Below are 23,420 nucleotides of genomic sequence, written 5' to 3' on the forward strand. Positions count from 1 at the left end.
AACACTGGAAACTTTTAAGAAGATGTTGGATAACCATTTGTCTGAAGTGGTGTAGGGTTTCCTACCTGAGCAGGGGGTTGAACCAGAAGATCTCCAAAGTCCTTATGATTCTTGATGAAGGTATCTTTTCTTTTATGTATACTGAGAGCCTATGCACCAAGACAAATTCCTTGTGCGTCCAATCATACTTGGCCAATAAAAAATGCTATGCTATTCTATTCTATTCTATTCTATTCTATTCTATTCTATTCTATTCTATTCTATTCTATTCTATTCTATTCTATTCTAATGATTCGATTGCTTATTTGTACCCTATGACTATCATTAAGTGTTGTACCTTATGATTCTTGATGAAGGTATCTTTTCTTTTATGTACACTGAGAGCATATGCACCAAAGACAAATTCCTTGTGCATCCAATCACACTTGGCCAATAAAAAATGCTATGCTATTCTATTCTATTCTATTCTATTCTATTCTATTCTATTCTATTCTATTCTATTCTATTCTATGATTCGATTCTTATTTGTACCCTATGACTATCATTAAGTGTTGTACCTTATGATTCTTGATGAAGGTATCTTTTCTTTTATGTACACTGAGAGCCTATGCACCAAAGACAAATTCCTTGTGTATCCAATCACACTTGCCCAATAAAGAATTCTATTCTATTCTAGAAGAGGAGGAAGGGTAGCTCCAGAAACACACCGTTCCTCCTCAGGCGCCCCTCCCACTTTGTGTGTGTGTGTGTCCCCCGTCCCCCACACGGCAACCAGCACCGCCCACCTGCCTTTTGGCTCCGCCCGAGCCGGCGACAGGCGCTTTTTTGGCGGAGAGAGGAGCGGGCTGGACCTCTCGCCGTGGCTGCTGCTGCTACTGCATGCGCTGGAAGCGACCCGGTGCGTGGCTGGATCGTCTCTCCTCGCTCTCTCGGGACTCCGCGGTCCTGCAAGCGGCCGGGCGGCGCGGAGGGCTTGGAGCTCCTGCCAAGGGGCTGCGCTGCCAGCTCCACTCGGTGCCCTGCACCGGAGGCTCCCCCCCTGCACGCCATGGACTCGGATTCCGGGGAGCTGAGCGACGGGGACCTGGTCTCCGCCGCGGGTAAGGCAGGCGTGGGCTTTCCGATGGAGGCGGGAGGGTGGCACGAGGGAAAAGACGCGGGTGGAAATCGGGTTGGCTCGGGAGGAAAAAAAAACCCCTCTTCTTCTGGCTTCACGCCGTCTTGGTTCCGATCCCGGTGCGCGAGTGGGCTGCAGTCCAGAGGGAAAATACTTTGCACATGCTCAAGAGCCTCATTGTTGGACGGGCCTGCCTGAGCGCTCCTAGGGAGATTGGTCCTGCAGGTAACAGACGCGGAGGGTGGGGGGAGAGGTTGTTGGTGAGAGTCGATCTCTTTCCCCGCCGCCTGTAGCGTTTGCTTCCTCGGAAGGAAAAGACGTTGGCAGGGTCGGCGAGTTCTCACGCTTTCCTAAACCCTGGTTTCTCGGATCGCCCAGAGTTTGGCTGCGTTCCCAGCTCTGCCGGGGTAAAACTACAATGTGGGTAGGCGCACATTGCGCGACCTCAAGGTACGTGTTTGACGCGGAGGAATGTAGTTGGCGAGTGCTGTGACCGCTTGCTCTCCGAGAGAGGAGGTCCACTCTGTCTATGCTCAGAAGCATGCTAAGTAGGGGGTAGGACTAGAAGACCTCCAAGGTCCCTTCCAACTGTTATTCTATTCTATTCTATTCTATTCTATTCTATTCTATTCCTCTCCTCTCCTCCTCTCCTCTCCTCTTTTCTTCTCCTATTCTATTCTATTCTATTCTATTCTCTTCTATTCTACTCTTCTCTTCTCTTCTCTTCTCTTCTCTTCTCTTCTCTTCTCTTCTCTTCTCTTCTCCTCTCCTCTCCTCTCCTCTCCTCTCCTCTCCTCTCCTTCTATTCTATTCTATTCTATTCTATTCTATTCTATTCTATTCTATTCTATTCTATTCTATTCCATTCCATTCCATTCCTCTCATCTCCTCTCTCTTCTCTCTTCTATTCTCTATTCTATTCTTCTCTCTCTCTCTTCTCTCTCCTCTTCTCTCCTCTCCTCTCCTTCTATTCTATTCTATTCTATTCCATTCCATTCCATTCCTCTCCTCTCCTCTCCTCCTCTCCTCTTCTCTTCTCCTCTCCTGTTCTACTCTTCTCTTCTCTTCTCCTCTCCTCCTATTCTATTCTATTCTATTCTATTCTATTCTATTCCATTCCATTCCATTCCTCTCATCTCCTCTCCTTTCCTCTCCTTTTCTCCTATCCTATCCTACTCTTCTCTTCTCTTCTCTTCTCCTCTCCTCCTATTCTATTCTATTCTATTCTATTCTATTCCATTCCATTCTATTCCATTCCATTCCATTCCTCTCCTCTTATTCTATTCTATTCTATTCTATTCTATTCTATTCTATTCTATTCTATTCTATTCTTCCCTTCCCTTCCCTTCCCTTCCCTTCCCTTCCGTTCCGTTCCGTTCTGTTCTGTTCTAGAAGACTACTGCTTGATCGGGTTTAAAAAGTGCTTGGGATGGAGGGCCTTGGCTGGACTTGGTGACCAAGAGGTTTCCAGAATGGTCACCTGTCGATCAGGAAGTTCATTATGCATAAAACTAATTCTAACTTCTAAAATGAATTAGATTGTCACTTGTTGTGTTTCAGCAGTGATAAATGGGTTCCTTGGTAGAACATAATATTTGTAATGTGTAATAATTGGAGTCCAGGGACCAGAATTCAAATTACCACCCTGTTATAAAACTGATGGATGGATCCTGCAGTTGTGTGCAATTCACAATTGTTCTCATCCTAGTTAAAAGTACATATATTGCGCCATGAACTCTGTGGAAGAAGGTTGCAGCTTATTTATTTTTTTTAAGTTATGTTTTGTTGCTGTTTCCAGGTCAACAGGACTAATTTAGGTATTTAGAGTTCTCTACACTAGTTGTGCTATCGTGGCTTTTTAAAAAAAAATTGGAAGGGTGGTCTGGAGTGGGTTCGCATCTTATACTAAGCCAGGCCTTGTTTAATCGTGGTTTATCAAAGCACCACAATTAGATTCATAGCCATGTTGAGGAATTCATCAGGGCTAACTTCACACAACATGTGGAAACCACGATAGGATTTGGTTCCTGGCAGGCTGTGTGATTTCAGCCCTTCTTGCATCCTGGACATAAACTGTTTCAACTCCTACCCTCAAAACGACGCTATAGAGCACTGCACACCAGAACAACTAGACACCAGAACAGTTTTTTCCCGAAGGCCATCACTCTGCTAAACCAATAATTCCCTCAACACTGTCAGACTATTTACTGAATCTGCACTACTATTAATCGTTTCATAGTTCCCATCACCAATCTCTTTCCACTTATGACTGTATGACTATAACTTGTTGCTGGCAATCCTTATGATTTATATTGATATATTGACCATCAATTGTGTTGTAAATGTTGTACCTTGATGAAGGTATCTTTTCTTTTATGTACACTGAGAGCATATGCACCAAGACAAATTCCTTGTGTGTCCAATCACACTTGGCCAATAAAAAATTCTATTCTATTCTATTCTATTGTGTAAAAGAGTGGATCTTGCATAATAATAACAGTAACAGAGTTGGAAGTGACCTTGGAGGTCATCTAGTCCAACCCTCTGCTCACGCAGGAGACCTGTAGTAGGGATTCAAACCGCTGAACTTTCTGACTGACAGGCTCAGCCACCGAGCCACCTGTTAGGATCAGACATCAGCTGAATCTATAGTTTGAGAAGGGTTTAACTGCCTCCTTGATGAGGATTGACCTCAGACTGAGAGAAAATGAGGGAAGCCGAAGGCCAGTGAGATTGAAAACTCAGGATCAAAAGGATGTTTCTATGCACATCACAAGATCTGTGCACATCATACAAATCAGAGCAGTGTTTGTTGAGGTTGGCAACTTTATGATGTGTCGGATTTCAGCTGCCAGAATTCCCCAGCCAACATGGATTGCATCATGCCATGTTTGTGTTACAGTTGCTTACATCGGGACTTTGTATGTTTCACAATGTTTTATAATGTTTCAAGTAGTTTTAATCGTAAGAAGGACCGCGAGCAAGCCATCGTTACAGGTATATATCTACATATGACAGGAACTGGAAATACCTCACAGGAGCAGCTGAAGGCAGCTCATCCAGTCAGGAAATCCATTTCAAACTACAGTAATCCTGTCAAAACTGCAGCCATAACCCTTGTAATATCTTCCCTTTTTCATTAATACAACTGTCACATTTTATAACATTATAAAACTTTATTAACCTTATAAGTATACATACATACATACACATACATTAAAACAATATAAACTGCTTCAAGTAGTTTTAATTGTTAGAATGACCCCGAACAAGCCATCATTACAGGTATATATCTACATATGACAGGAACCAGAAATACCTCACAGAAGCGTTTCCAGGGCGTCTGGATCTTGGACAAGTTGAAGAAGGCCTTCATTCGGTCCCAATCCAGAACCAACTGCCTTTTAAGTGTGGCTTGTTTTAGCCATGGTTTATCAACACACCATGTGAAGCCATTTTGGGAATCTGTGAACTCTATCTTTTAAGGCAGGGGTCTCCAACCTTAGTAACTTTAAGACTTGTGGACTTCAACTCCCAGATTCTGGGATTTGGATTTGGATTTGAATTTGAATTTGGATTTGGATTTGGATTTGAATTTGGATTCTGGGAGTTGAAGTCCACAAGTCTTAAAATTTTCAAGGTTGGAGACCCCTGTTTTAAGGCAAGGTGCCACATGGCAACCTATGGCATCTCGCCAGGGCTACACCAAGATCCCCAGTCCCTTCACTTTCAAATATATTTGCCTTGTGACATGTCTAGTCCACAAGCTTTACACGAGCCTCTCTCTTATCCCAGTCCTCTGCTGGAAAAAAATACAATTTTTTTGTTTTTAATTCTCTGACCTGGTGGAAGAAAACTTTCCCTGATACAAATTTCTCTAGGAAGGTGGTATTTGAGGTTGTTCTGCAGCTGGGGCTGGTTTTCTGAAGCCTCTGAAAAGCAAGTATGATTCTCAGATTTTGGCAATTGGGCGTTGGGTCGAAGCTACATAAACCAGCTGTTTTCCCTGGATGGAAACCAGATAAGGTTTCCAAACGAGACCGGATGGGCAAATCTGCTCTTGGTAGAGGCAATTCCTGTAAAAGGATTCAATGAGTCACACTTATTCCATCCAGTAACAAAAGTTGGATGTCTATGGACCGATGTGTAGCGATTTAAGAATGTATATCCTTGTAGGATTACAACTATATCTGTGCTTGGAGATTATCTTAACTTTCAGCTGATCTCGACTGAAGTGGAAACTGAGTGTTAACAGAACAACAGAGTTAGAAGGAACCTTGAAGGTCTTCTAGTCCAACCTCCAGCTCAAAGAGAAAAACCCAATACCATTTCATTCGGTTTTGGGTGCCACAATGTAAAAAAAGGATGTTGAGACTCTAGAAAGAGTGCACAGAAGAGCAACAAAGATGATTAGGGGACTGGAGGCTAAAACGGTTTCAGGAACTGGGTATGTCTAGTTTAATGAAAAGCAAGAGTAGGGGGAGACATGATAGCAGTGTTCCAATATCTCAGGGGCTGCCCCAAAGAAGAGGGAGTCAAGCTATTTTCCAAAGCACCTGAGGGCAGGACAAGAAGCAATGGGTGGAAACTAATCAAGGAAAGAAGCAACTTAGAACTAAGGAGAAATTTCCTGACAGATAGAACAAGTAATCAATGGAACAACTTGCCTCCAGAAGTTGTAGATGCTCCAACACTGGAAGTTTTTAAGAAGAGGTTGGATAACCATTTGTTTGCAGTAGTGTAGGGTTTCCTGCCTAAGCAGGGGGTTGGACTAGAAGACCTCCAAGGTCCCTTCCAACTCTGTTATTCTATTCTAGTCTATTTCAAACAAATGGCTGTCCAATCTCTTCTTATAAACTTCCAGGGTTGGAGCACCCACAATTTCTGGAAGCAAGTCCATTCCACAGATTGTTTTCACCGTCAGAAAAAAAAAATTTCTTCTTCCAGGTTACTTCTGTCCTTGATTAGTTTCCATCCATTGCTTCGTGTCCTGTCCCAATTGCTTGAGGTTTGCAAGTTTTCATCAAATCCTGATATTAATCTAAGAGTTTTTATGAACTGTGGTTTTAATGTTGTACCTTGATGAACGTATCTTTTCTTTTATGTACACTGAGAGCATATGCACCAAGACAAATTCCTTGTGTGTCCAATCACACTTGGCCAATAAAATTCTATTCTATTCTATTCTATTCTATTCTATTCTATTATTGTTTGCCTACCTCTGGGAGAGGAACATAAATATAAAATAGATCAGGGGTGTCCAACCTTGGCAACTTTAAGCCTGGAGGATTTCAACTCCCAGAATTCCCCAGCCAGCAAAGCTGGCTGGGGCATTCTGGGAGTTGAAGTCCTCCAGACTTAAAGTTGCCAAGGTTGGCGACCCCTGAAATAGATCCTTTAGCTGTCTCTCTCTCTCTCTCTTTCTCCCCTGCCACCATCACAGCAACAGTATCTCTCAAACTTGGCAACTTTAAAGTATGTGGACTTAAAACACTCAGAATTGAATTGAATCTGTTTCAAGTTAGAAAGATAGTTAGTTCGCCCTGTGTCATAAAGCCAAAAAATTTTCCTGCATATCTCTCGTTCGTATCACTAGGGCTCAGCCTTAAGAGAGCAAACCAAAGACTAATATTTACAATAAGGGATGAGTCCTGAGTAAATTGTTTAAAAATCTGCTTCTATTTTGGTTACAGGATTTACATTCACGTTACATGTGGATTCTGGAAAAAGCTGTTGTAAGAGGCCTGGCCTCGATACAACACATTTATATTTATATAAATGTATTCATGTAAACACATTTATATTCTCAACGTTGCACACTTTTTACCAATGTAATCACTAGGATTTGATGCTGGTTTTCTCTAAATGGTTTGCTATGAAGGCAAGCTATTTTTTTAAAAAAAAAGTTTAAAGACACAAATGGTAATGAAAAATGGCAGCAGACAATAAAATGCATTTTTCAAAAGTATGCAGTGGAAAGGCTATTTCTTTTAAAAAAACTTATTAGCCAGGAACTGAGGAACATTAAAATATCTAATCTTCTCAACATCTACTAGAGCCAGAAATATAGTAGATGGAGTACAGTGGTGGGATTCAATTTTTTTTACTACCGGTTCTGTGGGCGTGGCTTGGCTTGGTGGGCGTGGCAGGGGAAGGATATTGCAAAATCTCCATTCCCTCCCCACTCCAGGGGAAGGTTCCTACAAAAATCTCCATTCCCTCCCCACTCCAAGGGAAGGTTACTGCAAAATCCCCATTTCCTCCTGATCAGCTGGGAGGCAAAGAATAGATGGGGGCGGGGCTAGTCAGAAGTGGTATTTACCGGTTCTCTGAACTACTCAAAATTTCTGCTACTGGTTCTCCAAAACTGGTCAGTATCTGCTGAATATCACCATTATTTGTCCCAACTTCTGCCAACCTAGCAGTTTCGAAAGCACGTAAAAATGCAAGTAGAAAAAATAGGGACCATCTTTGATGAGAAGGTAACAGCGTTCTGTGCACCTTTGGCACTGAGTCATGCCGGCCACATGACCATGGAGACGTCTTCGGACAGCGCTGGCTCTTCGGCTTTGAAACGGAGATGAGCACCGCCCCATAGAGTCGGGAACGACTAGCATGTATGTGCGAGGGGAACCTTTACCTTTACCTTTATGGGCTTTTCAGGCTATAAATTCAGACTTGAAAACTTCTTGTTATATGCTTTCAATACCCAGAATTTCCTGGATAGCATGGACGTTGCTAGGAATTCTGGCGGAAAGTGTCAACACTGAGAAATCCATCTGGGATCTTCATCCATCCAAAGAAGAAGAATTATTATTATTTTTTTGTCCAATCTGGAAATGGGCTAAGAAGAAGAGTTTAGAAATTCAAAGGTGCTTTTTTTCCCAAGAGGCCCAGTGGACTTTCTTGTTTTTTTTCTTAGAAGACGTTTCGCTTCTCATCCAAGAAGCTTCTTCAGCTCTGACTGGATGATGGGGAATGGATGACATCTCCATAGACTGTTAGAAGTTCATTACAAATGTCTTGGTGAAAATCAGATTAAGGTCGAACGCGAACCTGTCAGTCAGGCAAACCATTTCATCATAGGCATTTGTAGCTGTTATTGTCGTGTCCCCCTCCCCCTCCAACGACCGGGTCTAGGAAGTCCGTATCAAGCATGGCCATGAAGCCTCTGCAGCTTTCAGATTTCTCAGGGCAGGCAGGAATCCAAGTTGTGACTTCAGCAAACGAAAGGAGACTTTGCTTGACTCAAAGTTGCTTGACGCAAGCTGATCCTTTATATAGGCTGTGGGGTGTGGCTCCATGACTCCGCACTTATCCAGGCCTGCCCCTCCCTTCCTTCTGCTGACATCGCCTCTCAGATCTCCGGAAGCGGGGATCCGTCCATTGTGAATTCCCTTCCTCTGGATCTGCTGCCGGTAATTCTAGCACGTGGCTGGCTCCCTGCTCACACGCTGTAGGAGTGAGGTTTGTTTGTTCATTCCTGACATTCTGTCTGGGCATGGGGCCAAGGCTGGGGGCTGGAGGCATGCCAAGCCATTCCTCTTCATTATCAGACTCTGAATCTGATAGCAGGCCCGGGAGGCGACAGGAGGGGCCCGGCTGAGGAGGGGAGGGCGAGGCACAACAGTTATTCTCCAACTATATCAAGCTGGTGAAACCATTAAGGCCATGGAGAAAACCTTGTGTGTTTCATCAGGACCATCCATAATCAACCAATAAACCATAATCAATTGATGGAACCGAAGTTGCCTTCAGAAGTTGTGAGAACTTCATCACTGGAAGAGGTTGGACTGCCATCTGTTAGAAATGGTGGAGGAAAGTGCATGCGCGCGCCGGGAAGATGATCTTCCGGTTTCTGGCATGCGCATGCGCATTGGCCACCTGGTGTTGCAGTTTCTGGCATGCATGCGCACGCGAAGACGAGCTGGCCGATGCGCATGCATGTACCGGGAACCGGAAGAGCAGTTGCATGTGTGAAGACCAGCTGGCCAGTATACCGGAACCCGGAAGAGCAATGAGTTACAGCTGGCATGTCTGGAGAGATGGCTCTGTTTGCCACTTCCAGCATGCATGCCATAGGTTCGCCATCATAGGTATAGGGTTTCCTGCTTGGGCGGGGGGTTGGACTAGATTAGGGGTCTCCAACCTTAGTAACTTTAAGGTTTGTGGACTTCAAAGCTGGCTGAGGAACTCTGGGAGTTGAAGTCCATAAGCCTTAAAGTTACTAAGGTTGGAGACCCCTGGACTAGATGACACGGTCCCTCCCAATTCTGTTAATCTCGATGAGGCTGGTCAGATCAAGGCAAGAAGTAACTCTGGTGTAACCAACAGGTAACCAACTGCTCACTTTCCCAATTCTACAAGGTCCCTCCCAATTCTGTTAATCTTGATGAGGCTGGTCAGATCAAGGAAAGAAGTAACTCTGGTGTAACCAACAGGTAACCAACTGCTCACTTTCCCTGCTTCCCAATACAGATACTAGACTTACACTAGAGATAGTTCTCAACTTACAACCAGTTGTTTAGTGACTGTTCGAAGTTACAACGGCACTGAAAACTGTAACGTATGACCAGTTTTCACATTTACGACCATTGCAGCATTCCCGTGGTCACGTGATCGAAATTTGGGTGCTTGGTCACTGGTATGTACAGGTAGTCCTCAACTTACAGCAGTTCGTTTAGTGACCGTTCAAAGAACAACGGCACTGAAAAAAGGGGACTTATGGCTGTTCTTCAGGTATGACCTTTCCAGCATCCCTTATGATCGTGTGATCAAAATTCAGAGGTTTGGCAACTTGTTAGGGTTATTGACCGTTGCTATGTCCCGAGATCACGTGATTCCCTTATGTGACCTTCGGACAAGCAAAGTCAACGGGGAAGCCAGATTCACTTAACAACCGAGTTACTCACTTATCAACCGCGGTGATTCACTTAACAACTGAGGCAAGAAAGATCGTAAAATGGGGCAAAATCCACTTAAGAAATGTCTCGCTTAACAACAGATAAGTTGGGCTCAATTGCCATACATCGAGGACTACCTGTATTGTGGTTGTAGTCTTCTGTATAGGACAAACTGATGATGTCTTTCCTGATTTTTCCACTTTCCCTCAAACTGGAATAGTGCTGATGGATTTCTTGGCCGCCGTTGATTCTTAGAGACCACATAGATACATTTCTCCATGATGAACTGATCTGGTCCTTCAACTTTTCCAATGATGCAACTCATCCCTACGGTCTATCTCTCTTGTTACTGGTCAGCTCCTCCTCCTCCTCCTCCTTCTTCCTTCCATCTTTGACAGCATTACAGCCTACTCCAGAGAGAAGCTAAGAAGTCTTTGCATGTAATGTGCCTGGAGAAGTGTCTAATTTGAGTCTAATCCTTTGTGCCTTGAATGAGGATGCTGGGTTGACTTGTTCGGTGATCTACTAGCTTGTATCCTTGGCTGTCCATTGGTTTTCTCGGAAGTCTTCTCCAGCATCAAAGTTCAAAGCCATAAAAATGGGGTAGTAGCTGAAGGAAATAGCCAAGCAGCAGATGTTCACAGTCATAGGAACTGGGGGATGAAATTGCTCTGTGACTGTTAATTAGTATCCAAAGAGACATTTCCTTTCAAGAGGTTTAAAATGTGAATGGGGGAAAAAAATTGAGGATAGGAAAGAACAGTGGGTGGAAAACTTAAGCTGTACTTTGAGAAGAACATGTCTGTTCAAAGATGATGGAGAAGATCTAGGAGTACTGAAATAACAGAACAACAGAGTTGGAAGGGACCTTGGACGTCTTCTAGGAGCCTACCCTCTGCTGAAGCAGGAAGTCCTATACCATTTCAGACAAATGGTTGTCCAGTCGTCTCCTTAAAAACCTCCAGTGTTGGAGCAACCCACAACTTCTGGAGGCCAGTTGTTCCATGGATTAATTTTTCTCACTGCCAGGATATTTCTAGGTTGTGGTCACATGACCGGGGGGCTGTCAGAACCTTGGAATCAGGTTGAAAATGACCCTAGAGAGGTCATCGTAACTTTGAACCATTGCTAAGCAACCGGTCATAAGTTAGAGACCAGGCATGATGCAATTGTGGACATAAAAGAGAAAAATGTCCAACTTTCAAAAGTGGCTGGATGCTCTACAGAATGAGTTGGAACACAAACTAATAAGATAACTTAATAAATAAAAAGTCATTAGAAGGACCGGACTAAATGTCAGAAAAGGATAACCTGGTTTTCGAGTCCTCTGCAAACTTTTTCCTGAATGAGGTGTTGTGAAATCGAAGGGATGGGGTAAATCAGAGGTGGGTTTCAGCAGGTTCTGACCAGGTTTGGAGAACCAGTAATGGAAATTTTGAGTCGTTCGGAAAACCAATAGTAAAAATTCTGATTGGCCCCGCCCCCATCTATTCTCTGCCTCCCAAGTCCCAGCTGATTGGCAAGAAATGGGGATTTTGCAGTAACCTTTCCCTGGATTGAGGAGGGAATGGAGATTTTACAGTATTCTTCCCTGCCACGCCCACCAAGCCATGCTACACCACCAAGCCACACCCACAGAACTGGTAGTAAACAATTTTGAAACCCACCACTGGGGTAAATGCAGTTAAATCCAGAAATGACACTAAGTATTTCAGTAGTAAATATTGGGTCTTATCAGAGTTGAGTTCTACCCATCAATCTTCCAAGGCAAAGAATAATGTGAACACCCTTCCCCTCTGAGAATGCAGAAGCAGCAAAACCAACAAGAATAGAATAGAATAGAATAGAATAGAATAGAATAGAATAGAATAGAATAGAATAGAATAGAATAGAATAGAATAGAATAGAATAGAATTCTTTATTGGCCAAGTGTGACTGGAGACACACAAGGAATTTGTCTTTGGTGCATATGCTCTCAGTGTACATAAAAAGACAAGATACATTCAAGAATCATAAGGTACAACACTTAATGATAGTCATAGGGTACAAATAAGCAATCAAATCATACTAGGAAACAATCAATATAATTCGTAAGGATACAAGCAACAAAGTTTCAGTCATGCAGTCATAAGTGGAAGGAGATGAGTGATAGGAACGATGAGAAGATTAATAGTAGTGTAGATTTAGTAAATAGTTTGACAGTGTTGAGGGAATTATTTGTTTAGCAGAGTGATGGCCTTCAGGAAAAAACTGTTCTTGTGTCTAGTTGTTGTGCAGTGCTCTATAGTGTTTTTTTGAGGGTAGGAGTTGAAACAGTTTATGTCCAGGATGTGAGGGGTCTGTAGATATTTTCACAGCCCTCTTCTTGATTTGTGCAGTATACAGGTCCTCAATGGAAGGCAGGTTGGTAGCCATTGTTTTTTCTGCAGTTCTAATTATCCTCAGAAGTCTGTGTCTGTCTTGTTGGGTTGCAGAACCAAACCAGACATGCCCAGTTTGGTTAGTTTCAACTTGGGTTTGTTTTCTGTAGTGGTTTGAGCTCCTTCCGTGGCTCCATGGAAGGGCTGATGATGGACAGGTGGGAGCCATGGTGTTGCAATGGTTAGAATGCAGTACTGCAGGCTAACTCTGCATGCCCACTGTCAGGAGTTCAATCCTGCCCGCCTTGAGGTTAACTCAGCCTTCCATCCTTCCCGAGGTCAGTAAAAGGAGGCCCCCAGATTGTTGTGGGGGAAATATACTGACTCCGTAAACCACTTAGAGAGGGTTGTAAAGCGCTATGAAGCGGAATATACTGTAAGTGCTACTGCTAATCTGGGGCTTGGCTGAATCATTGTCTAAACCCAACCAAGTTGCCTTGTTGACTTCAAAGAATAGGAGGAAAAGGCTTAGAATTGATATCCTGACACAGGCAGTTGTATTTTGCAGGTGGCCAACCTTCTGAATATGTTTATTGTTTTTTTTACACACATATACAAAGCTTCCCTAGCTGTATCAAGTCTCTAAAACATGCTACCAAGTGCAGGGTTGAGTATATGGAAAGGCACCGGTTCTGGCCGGCCCTACTGAAGTCTGATCTGGTGTTTGTGTTTGTGTTTGTGTTTTATTTATTTATTTATTTATTTAATCACATTTGTATACCGCCCTATCTCCCGAAGGACTCAGGGCGGTTTACAGCCTAATAAAAACATACACATGAATACAAAATAAAACACCAATTTAAAAAACTTATTAAATAAGGCCGAATATTAAAAATTGCAATAAAAATAATAAAACCCCATTAAAACCAAATTCAAAATTTAAAACTCTAGTCCAGTCCTGCGCAAATAAATAGATGTGTCTTAAGCTCGCGGCGAAAGGTTCGAAGGTCGGAAAGTTTGTGTTTGTGTTTGTGATGTGTTGTGTTGTGTTGTGTGTGCTGTGCTGTGCTGTGCTGTGCTATGCTATGCTATTTCTATGGTGCAAATCCAGAAAAAGTGTCAATGCAGTCATCAGTGTTAATGTGTTCCATGAAGATACACTACAGATAGTCCTCAACTTACGACAGTTCACTTAGTGACCCTTTGAAGTTACAACAGCAATGGCAAAAAGTGACTTATGCCCATTTTTTCACACTTTAAGACCATTGCCGCATCCCTAGGGTCACGTGATTTACATTTGGATGCTTGAGAACCGACTCACATTTATGACGGTTCCAGTGTCCTGGGTTCACGTGATCCCCTTTGGTGACCTTCTGACAAGCAAAGTCAATGGGGGAAGCCCAATTCACTGAACAACCAGGTTTCTCATTTAACAACTGCAGCGATTCCCTTAACAGCCAGATAAATTGTTAAATTAGTAATTGGGTTGTTAAATGTGGCAAGAACAGTTATAAAACTGTTGTGCAACTTGGGCGTTCTCCTGGATGGACGGCTCTCGTTTGAAGACCAGTTGGCAGCCGTCTCCAGGAGAGCTTTTTACCAGGTTCGCCTGGTTCGCCAGTTGCGCCCCTTCCTTGACCGGGATGCCTTATGCACAGTCACTCACGCTCTTGTCACTTCTCGTCTGGATTATTGCAATGCTCTCTACATGGGGCTTCCCCTGAAGTGCACTCAGAGGCTTCAGTTAGTCCAGAATGCAGCTGCACGGGTGATTGAGGGAGCACCACGTTGCTCCCGGGTAACACCGCTCCTGCACAGTCTGCACTGGCTACTTGTGGTCTTTCGGGTGCGCTTCAAGGTGTTGGTTACCACCTTTAAAGCACTCCATGGCTTAGGGCCCGGGTACTTACGAGACCGCCTGCTGTTACCTTATGCCTCCCACCGACCTGTACACTCCCACAGAGAGGGTCTTCTTAGGGTGCCGTCCGCCAAACAATGCAAAACAGTGTCGGCTGGCGGCCCCCAGGGGAAGGGCCTTCTCTGTTGGAGCACCTACCCTCTGGAACGAACTTCCCCCCGGTTTACGCCAATTACCTGACCTTCAGACCTTTCGCCGTGAATTGAAAACATATCTGTTTATCCAAGCGGGACTGGCTTAATTTTTTAAATTTTTTAAATTTTTCGAATTTTAATAATTTTAATTGGGGTATTTTATTTATGGGTCAAATTTGACGGTTTTAATTTTCGGCCATTTATAGAATAGGTTATTTTAACTGTGGTTTTAATTTGTATATTGTACTGTTTTAATCTGGCTGTACATTGCCCTGAGTCCTTCGGGAGAAGGGCGGTATAAAAATCTAAATAATAAATAAATAAATAAATAAATAAATAAATAAATAAATAAATAAAATGGGGCAAAACTCAATTAACAAATTTCTTACTTTGCAACATGAATTCTGGGCACCGTTGTGGTTATAAGTCTAGGACTACTACCTGTAGTCGAAATGTCTCTTAGGAAGAATGGAGTTCAAAAGTTCCTAATCGGGCAGAGAGGGGAATCCAGGGGTTGGCTGCAGCTTAGAAAATAAAAGGTAAAGGTAAAGGTTCCCCTCGTGCATTTGTGCTAGTCGTTCCCGACTCTAGGGGGCATCTCTATTTCAAAGCCGAAGAGCCAGCGCTGTCCGGAGACGTCTCCGTGGTCATGTGGCCGGCATGACTCAACACCGAAGGTGCACAGAACGCTGTTACCTTCCCACCAAAGGTGGTCCCTATTTTTTCTACTTGCATTTTTTACCTGCTTTCAAACTGCTAGGTTGGCAGAAGCTGAGACAAGTCACGGGAGCTCACCCCGTTACACGGCAGCACTAGGGATTCGAACTGCTGAACTGCCGACCTTTCGATCGACAAGCTCAGCATCTTAGCCACTGAGCCACCGCGTCCCTCAGCTTACAAAATACAAGCCTGAAAGCTCAAATGAGCTCTTCCTTTGGCTGCATGCATGAGGCCTGCAAGGGGGGAAAAAAAGATGGCGAGAAATCCAGAAGCATTCTCAGAGTTTCCACCAAAATCGGTTACTCTGAACGTTAGAGTTGGCCCGGGAGAGAAATTGCATTTAATTAACTCTCCGGTTCTATTGCAGCCAGGGATTGGGGGGATGGAGGAGGCTGGCAACGGCTTTTCCTGCTGCTCCCCCCCCCCTTTTTTTTTTTTTTGGTGGGATGGGATACAACTTCAGCCCAGTGACTGCTTGGCAGCTAGCCGTCCAAACGGAGTTTGCACCCAGCTGTGGAGTTGTCTAAATCGGTTTGCGGTCCATGAAATTCCTTTCGCTGCCAGCTGAAGCCCCTGAAACCATTTCCGTGTTTTCTTTAACTCCTGACATGAAAAAGTGGATGCTCGTTAAATTATCCCATGGACATCTTCTCCAGATTAGTGGAAGGAAGATAAATACTGCCAGGAAGCGCCCAGTCCTGCATTTCAACGTTTATTTATGAGAGTGGGGCTATGACTGGGGAAGTCAGAGTATATAATTTATTTGCCTGGTGTCGTGTATCTTTTATGATCTGATTTGCAACATCGAGCCATCATTTTTCCATAAACTGTTTTGGTCATACTTCATGATCTGCCTTCTGTGAAAGCTTCAAACGTCCAAAACAGCAGTATTCCCTCTAGTAATTGGAACAGGTTTATTTTAATGGGTTTGAACTGAAATTGCCTCCTTCTCTGACTCGGTTTGCAAGTAGCAAAACTGAGTAGAAAAAATGCTGCATAAAGGGGAGGGGGTCTGCATTTAAAATGGGGGGGAGAGGGGAGCTACAACCCAAAACCAAACAAGATATCAAACCTAGGGGGAGGGATAGAAACATTTTTATGTTACTCTCTTTGATTTAAATTCAGGTAAAATTAAATGAAATTAGTTATTGTGGATATGACTCCTCGGCGTTCAGACGGATTGACCGCCAAGTGCCTTATCTAAGAGGGACCATGCGCAGTGACTCAGCAGTTAAAGATCCTGAACTTGTCACCTGACAGCCCAGGTTCGAGACCCGAGCTCCACACGATGGAGTGAGTTCCCATCCTTGCCTCAGCTCCTGCCAACCTAGCAGTTCGAAAGCATGCAAATGCGAGTAGATTAATAGGTACCACTTTGGTGGGAAAGTAACAGCGTTCCATGCCCCTTTGGCATACAGCCATGCTGGCCACATGACCACAGAAAATGTTTTTGGATAAGGCGGGCTCCCTCGCCCACGAAACAGAGATGAGCACCATGCCCTAAAATAGGACACGACTGGACAGGGAAACCTTTAACTTTTATTCTGTACTTAAACCATGGAAGAGCTGTAACAATCAGAGAGGACTATATCTGTTGTCTGGCATTTTTTAAAAAAATTATTTTTACATACTAACAAATTTGTACAGCCTAAGCTTTTGTGAATCACTTCAATAGATGCATGCAGGGGTGGGCTGCTGAGGGGTTCGCAGGGGTTCGGGAAAACCTCTAGCTAAGATTCTGCGCAGTTCGGAGAAATTCCAGTCTTGGCTGGCTCTGCCCACCCCACTCTTCCCAGAAGTCCCCCACGCAGCCCATTTGGACGCAGGTAAGTGCGGTGGCTCAGGGGCTAGGACGTTGAGCTTGTCGATCGAAAGGTCAGCAGCTCAGCGGTTCGACTCCCTAGTGCTGCCGTGTAACTGAGTGAGCTCCCGTGACTTGTCCCAGCTTCTGCCAACCTAGCAGTTTCGAAAGCATGTAAAAATGCAAATAGAAAAAATAGGGACCACCTTTGGTGGGAAGTTAACAGCATTCCGTGAGCCTTTGGCCTTGAGTCATGCCGGCCACATGACCACGGAGACGTCTTCGGACAGCGCTGGCTCTTCGGCTTTGAAATGGAGATGAGCACCGCCCCCTAGAGTCGGCAACGACTAGCACATATGTGCGAGGGGAACCTTTACCTTTACCTTTAAGTGCAGGGCGTGCATGGAGCCTTGGGGAGGATGAAAAATGGGCCTACTGGAAGTTTGGGAAGGCCGGAAACAGGCCCATTTCCGGCCTCCGGAGCCTGGGGTGGCCTTTTTCACCCTCCCGGAGGCTCAAGGAAAGCCTCCGGAGCCCAAAGAGGGCAAAAACACTCCCCCACTCCACGCCATGGTGCAGGAGGCCAACTAGGCCACGCCTACCATAGCCATGCCCACCCAGCAACGGGGCAGAGAAGCCCTTGCTAAAATTTTTGAAGCCCACCCCTGGATGCATGGATTATTTGACGCACGCACTTGTGTAAGAGGGGTACAGGGAGCCAGAATTGCACTTGGAGAGCAGTGATAGTAAGAAAAGTAGCGAGCTGTGGAACTCATGAGTACCAGGTGAAGCAACAGCTTCAGCTAACGCAGAGGTGAAACCTCATTCTTGGTGCTTGTTACTACTCCTTGTGACTAATCGTGACCAACGAACATTATTTCCACCCAGCATTGCAGGCAGAATAACTGCATTTTCTCCTCCCGTCGCCAGATATCCAAAGACCTTGTTGTTGTTGTTTTTAATGCCGGTATCTGTTTCCACCAAGGCCAGCTTGCCATCACGCTGGCTGGTGAGGTGGCGTTTTCATGTTAGCTGGAAGGAGGTGTAATTTAGAGCAGTTCTGGATGTTTCATAATAGAGACCAGAAAGAAACCTTGGTTGCTGTGGAAAGCAGTTTTGTTCTCTGGTGTGTTTTTGGTGTTTTTTTTCCTTTCCTTTCCTTTTTTTCTTCTGCTTCTTTTGTGTGCTGGAGAAGACCTATGAGTCAGCCAAGATCGGAGGCCTTTTAAGAAAAGGACTTTGCGTGTCGCAGTGGATCAAACAATTTGGTAAACTATGTGGGCAGCATAAGAGCAATACATAACCCTCTGCAGAGACTCACTCGTGGGTCATTTTTGGGACCCAAAAGGATTAAGAGTTGGCTGAAGGGTTGTCATCTCACAAGCATCTCAAGGACTTGCCCTCTCGGCAGGCCCGGCTTAGCATTAAATTAAAAATTCTGTAACGGGATCCAACTGCGTCACCGTGCATTTAATGAATGTTGGCACCGAAGCCTTCACTCTCCAGATGTTAGATGACTACAGCTAAATTTGAATCAGATGTTCTGGTGGGGGTTGGGTAAAATAACAACCAGATTTGGCCCATTATAGCCAACTATAACTAGGAACGCGGTGGCTCAGTGGCTAAGACGCTGAGCTTGTCGATAAGAAGGTCGGCAATTCAGCGGTTCAAATCCCTAGTGCTGTGTAACGGGGTGAGCTCTCATTATTTGTCCCAGCTTCTGCCAGCCTAACAGTTCGAAAGCACGTAAAAAATGCAAGTAGGAAAATAGGGACCACTTTTGGTGGGAAGGGAACAGCGTTCCGTGCCCCTTCGGTGTTTAGTTATGCCGGCCACATGACCACGGAGACGTCTCCAGACCGCGCTGGCTCTTCGGCTTTGAAACGGAGGTGGGCACCGCCCCCTAGAGTCGGGAACGACTAGCACGCCTGTGTGGGTAACCTTTACCGTAGCCAACTATACATCTTATGGACAAATTCTTTATGTAATTGAAAAATGAGTGCAGAAAGAGAGAGAGAGTGTGTGTTTGCTAAATTGTTTTATTCTCAGTTGTTGCCTACTGACAGTTGTCACCAAGACAACTGCATAGCTGTTTTCATGACTTGCAATACGGTCACATAGCAAGGGGAATGTTAAAAAGTCGTATTAAGGAATTCCTGTTTCCCTTTCGAACAATGAAGCTGAAGAGGAATGAGTAACGGGTTTCCATCCGTTCGTTTGCCTTTGATTCACACCGTTATAGGGTGGTTGTTTTTTAGCAGCCTTTTTAGTCTTTGGATGGGAAGAGAAGCTATCTTTCAAAATCTCAACTTTTTGGAAAAGAGGGTGGCGAGAAGCCACTATATTTATGATAATGTGAGTATAAATTCCGTAATGAAAATAGGAACAGATGTCAAACAATGTACTCATGATTCATCCTGCATAGTAAATGTTAGTATTTGATTTGCTGTTTAGCAAGTTGAGCCTGGCTGATATGAACAATAGATATGCAGGAAAAGTGGTGTTTTATTGCAGGGGTCTCCAACCTTGGCAACTTTAAGCCTGGTAGACTTCAACTCCCAGAATTTGCTGGCTGGGGTATTCTGGGAGTTGAAGTCCTCCAGGCTTAAAGTTGCCAAGGTTGGAGACCCCTGTTTTATAGCATTGGGCAAACTCTACATTTCTAACTTGAAAGATCTCTCATGCCTCAGCCAAAACAATATTTAAAAGTTCTTCGGGGTTACAAATGGAGATAAAAATGAGATGCACGTTGGTTTACACACTCCTGATCAGATTCATAAGCTTTTACAGTACAATTGTTAAATGGAGGAAGGAAAACAGAGCAAAAGGAAGTCAGAATCACAATGTGGAAATTACTGTGATCCTACTAGGATCCTACCAATAAAACCAGTGCCTCTCTCTTCTCAGACTTTGCTTGTGCATCTATAAAAATTAAGGGGGAATCATCTTTCTGTAAGTTCAGGAGAAAACAGAAACAGAATAACAGAGTTGGAAGGGACCTTGGAGGTCTTCTAGTCCAACCCACTGCTTAGGCAGGAAGCCCTACATCATTTCAGACAAATGGTTACCAATCTCTTCTTAAAAACTTCCAGTGTTGGAGCATTCACAACTTCTGGACGCAATTTGTTCCACTGGTTAATTGTTCTCAGTGTCAGGAAATTTCTCCTTAGTTTAAGTTGCTTCTGTCCTTGATTAGTTTCCACCCATTGCTTCTTGTCCTGCCCTCAGGTGCTTTGGAAAATAGCTTGACTCCCTCTTCTTTGGGGCAGCCCCTGAGATATTGGAACACTGCTATCCTGTCTCCCTTAGTCCTTCTTTTCATTAAACTAGACATACCCAGTTCCTGCAACCATTCTTCATACGTTTTCACCTCCAATCCCCTCATCGTCTTTGTTGCTCTTCTCTGCACTCTTTCTAGAGTCTCCACATCTTTTTATACATCGTGGCGACCAAAACTGAATGCTGTATTCCAAGTGTGGCCTTACCAAGGCATTATAAAGCGGTATTAACACTTCACGTGATCTTGATTCTATCCCTCTGTTTATGCAGCCTAGAATTGTGTTGGCTTTTTTGGCAGCTGCTGCACACGGCTGGCTCATATCTAAATGGTTGTCCAGTGGGACTCCAAGATCCCTCTCACAGTTACTACTATTGAGTGAGGTACCACCTATACTGTCCCTGTGCATTTTGTCTTTCTTGCCTAAATGTAGAACCTTCCTTTTTTCCGCATTGGATTTTGTTTTGTTAGATAGGGGAGTTCTTAAGAAAGAATCTTCACCGAGTTTATGATTCCCAGAGGTGGGAAGGTACGTCCATGAAACTCTTGGATAAGGCTTGAGGGTCACTTAGTGAAGTTGAAGAGGTGTCACACTTGATGGCCATAGTCTACAACAGTGGTAGTCAACCTGGTCCCTACCGCCCACTAGTGGGCGTTCCAGCTTTCATGGTGGGCGGTAGGGGTTTTGTCCGATACTGAAGCACTTTCCTTTTTTTTAATTTAATTGACTTTTTAAAAAAAATTCATAGCATTATTTAAAAACATTTTCATTAAGTTTTCATAAAATTCCCCATGACAATTTAAATTTCTGAAAATATACTATTTGTATCGCCCGCACATAACTTTAGTTCATGTTACGTAAGTGAAACTAAATGGCGCTATAGTGCGACCGCAAATAAAAGAGTCTCATCCCAGAATAGCTTGCGCATCTCCCCCCACACCACCCAGCTGTAACAGACAAGCAGAGCTGGTAGCCGGCGGCCCGTCCCCAACCCAATCCACGATGTGCGAGAGGCATGCGCAGATGACAATACACGACGCATTACTGTGGAACCGGTGGGCGGTTAGAAAATTTTACTACTAACAGAGATACAAAAATGGGCGGTAGGTATAAAAAGGTTGACTACCCCTGGTCTACAACATATTAATCACAGCTCTTTGGCTTCGTATATGGTGTGAATCAAAAACCCAAGATGTGACATCCACCAGCGTAGAACCTGATAACCCATTAGTACTGATTCATAATGCAACGTTTTGGATATTTAGCTCGCAATGTTATGGAACAGTGTTTCACAACCTCAGCGACTTTAAGATGTCTGGACTTCAACTCCCAAAATGTGTCTGGATTCACTTCCATCACTGGGCTGGAAAGCTGGGCCTGTTGGATTTCTGCCTGCCGAGCAGCTCTTACAGGCAGTGCCAGCTATGAAGTAGCTATGTGGCAAGCTGGCAAGCTGTTGCCAAGAACAACCAAGCTTTATTGTAACAAGGAAATCATCTTTTTTTTTTCCCCTCTTCTTTTTAACGGTCCTTATTAGCAGGCCAGGAAAGAGTTTAGAGGTTGTTTGTATTCTTCCCAGGGTAATTTTCCAATTTGTATATGGGGGGGGGGGAAATGGGTTGCTTCTGATGTTACTGGGGAGCAGGGGAAGATGATAGTTTTAAGATATAAGATGGGTTTAATTCAAGAAAAAAGATTGGGTCATGGCTATCATTTACACAGCAAGCATAGAGTAGACGCTACTCAGATTGCAACTGACATTGTCTGCTTGCCAGATTTTATGAATGGAAGGACGGGCATGAATGAACCCTGGAAGAGCTGGTTCTGTCTTCAGTTGCCAATTTTCTGTGCAACACTTTCACAGCAAACCCCCCAAACTCCTTCCCCCCCCCCGCCCCTCTACTCATTGGCCTCCCCTACAAACTGCCAATCTGGAAACCTTGGCTGTAAGGTAGGAACCCTTCATCAGCAAATCTAATCAGAAACCATTTATGGAAGAAGGACCGTTGGCAAATGAATACCCATATTGGAGAATGGTGGAGTGCTAAACCTCAATAGGTTGCTTTCATCAAAACAGAATGGGCCCCCTCTGGAAAATGGGTAAAACTTAACTTCCAAAGCAGTAGTGTAAGAATAACTCCTGGAACTAAACAAATATTGAGTTGTTCTAATTGGTCTTGCTTCCTTTTGGGTCCCCTATCCATGATATATCCTGAGAGTCTGTATAGGATTCGGGTAAGATATAAATAGCATTGATAAATAAATAGGTTGTTATCCACCTTTATTCTGTGCAACTTCGGACAGCAGACGTACGGTTCTCACAACAACAGCCCTGTGAGGTAGGTTGAGTGGAGAGAGGGGAGCTGGCTGAAAGGGACATAGCCAGCTTTCATGACTAAGGCAGGATTAGAACTCATGGTCTCCTGGTTTCTAGTCCAGCACCTTAGCCCTTATAACAAACTGGCTCATAGAACGTAGAATCATAGAGTCGGTAGGGACCTTGGAGGTCTTCTAGTCCAACCCCCTGCCCATGGCAGGAGATCTAGATACCAATCTTGCCTCGTGTGTTTTTTTTTTATTTGCATTTATATCCCGCCCTTCTCTGAAAACTCAGGGTGGCTTACACTGTGTTAAGCAATAGTCTTCATCCATTTGTATATTATATACAAAGTCAACTTTTTATTGCCCCCAACAATCTGGGTCCTCATTTCACCTACCTTATAAAGGATGGAAGGCTGAGTCAACCTTGGGCCTGGTGGGGCTTGAACTTGCAGTAATTGCAAGCAGCTGTGTCAATAACAGACGGACTTAGTCTGCTGAGCCACCAGAAGCCCATCTTTTTCATCTTGTCTTTGTATCTACGGTGCTATGTAGTGTGTGTGCATGTAAATGTGTATGAATGTGTACGGGGGGGGGGCAACCATTGGAACTTTGGAAACTGTTTGTAAATAGCTTTTGGGTAGGAGTCTGGCGTAACGTAACATCAATACAATTGAACATCAATACAATTGAACGTGTCCAGAAATACTTTACAAGGAGAGTTCTCCATTCCTCTCTAAACAACAAAATACCTTATCCCACCAGACTTGAAATCCTAGGCTTAGAAAACTTGGAACTCCGTCGCCTTCGACAAGACCTAAGTTTAACTCATAGAATCATCTACTGTAATGTCCTTCCTGTTAAAGACTA

The 23,420-nt window shown here is 44.0% G+C and overlaps 1 protein-coding gene across 2 annotated transcripts in view; it reads left to right on the plus strand.

Moving 5' to 3' along the window:
* The first annotated feature begins 810 nt into the window (after positions 1–810).
* Positions 811–23,420, plus strand: part of TNFAIP8L3 (TNF alpha induced protein 8 like 3) — a 35,187-nt gene continuing 12,577 nt past the window's right edge. Inside the window, exon 1 of one of the 2 annotated variants that reach the window (XM_058155960.1) lies at positions 811–1,100. In XM_058155960.1, coding sequence (XP_058011943.1) covers positions 1,049–1,100 — 52 coding nt within the window. In that variant the 5' untranslated portion in view covers positions 811–1,048. Of the gene's footprint in view, positions 1,101–19,216; positions 19,309–23,420 lie in introns of those variants that run through there. The other variant, XM_058155961.1, reaches the window with a different exon arrangement.

The sequence above is a fragment of the Ahaetulla prasina genome, chromosome 13 (genome assembly GCF_028640845.1).
Source record: "Ahaetulla prasina isolate Xishuangbanna chromosome 13, ASM2864084v1, whole genome shotgun sequence".
NCBI classification, from domain to species: domain Eukaryota; kingdom Metazoa; phylum Chordata; class Lepidosauria; order Squamata; family Colubridae; genus Ahaetulla; species Ahaetulla prasina.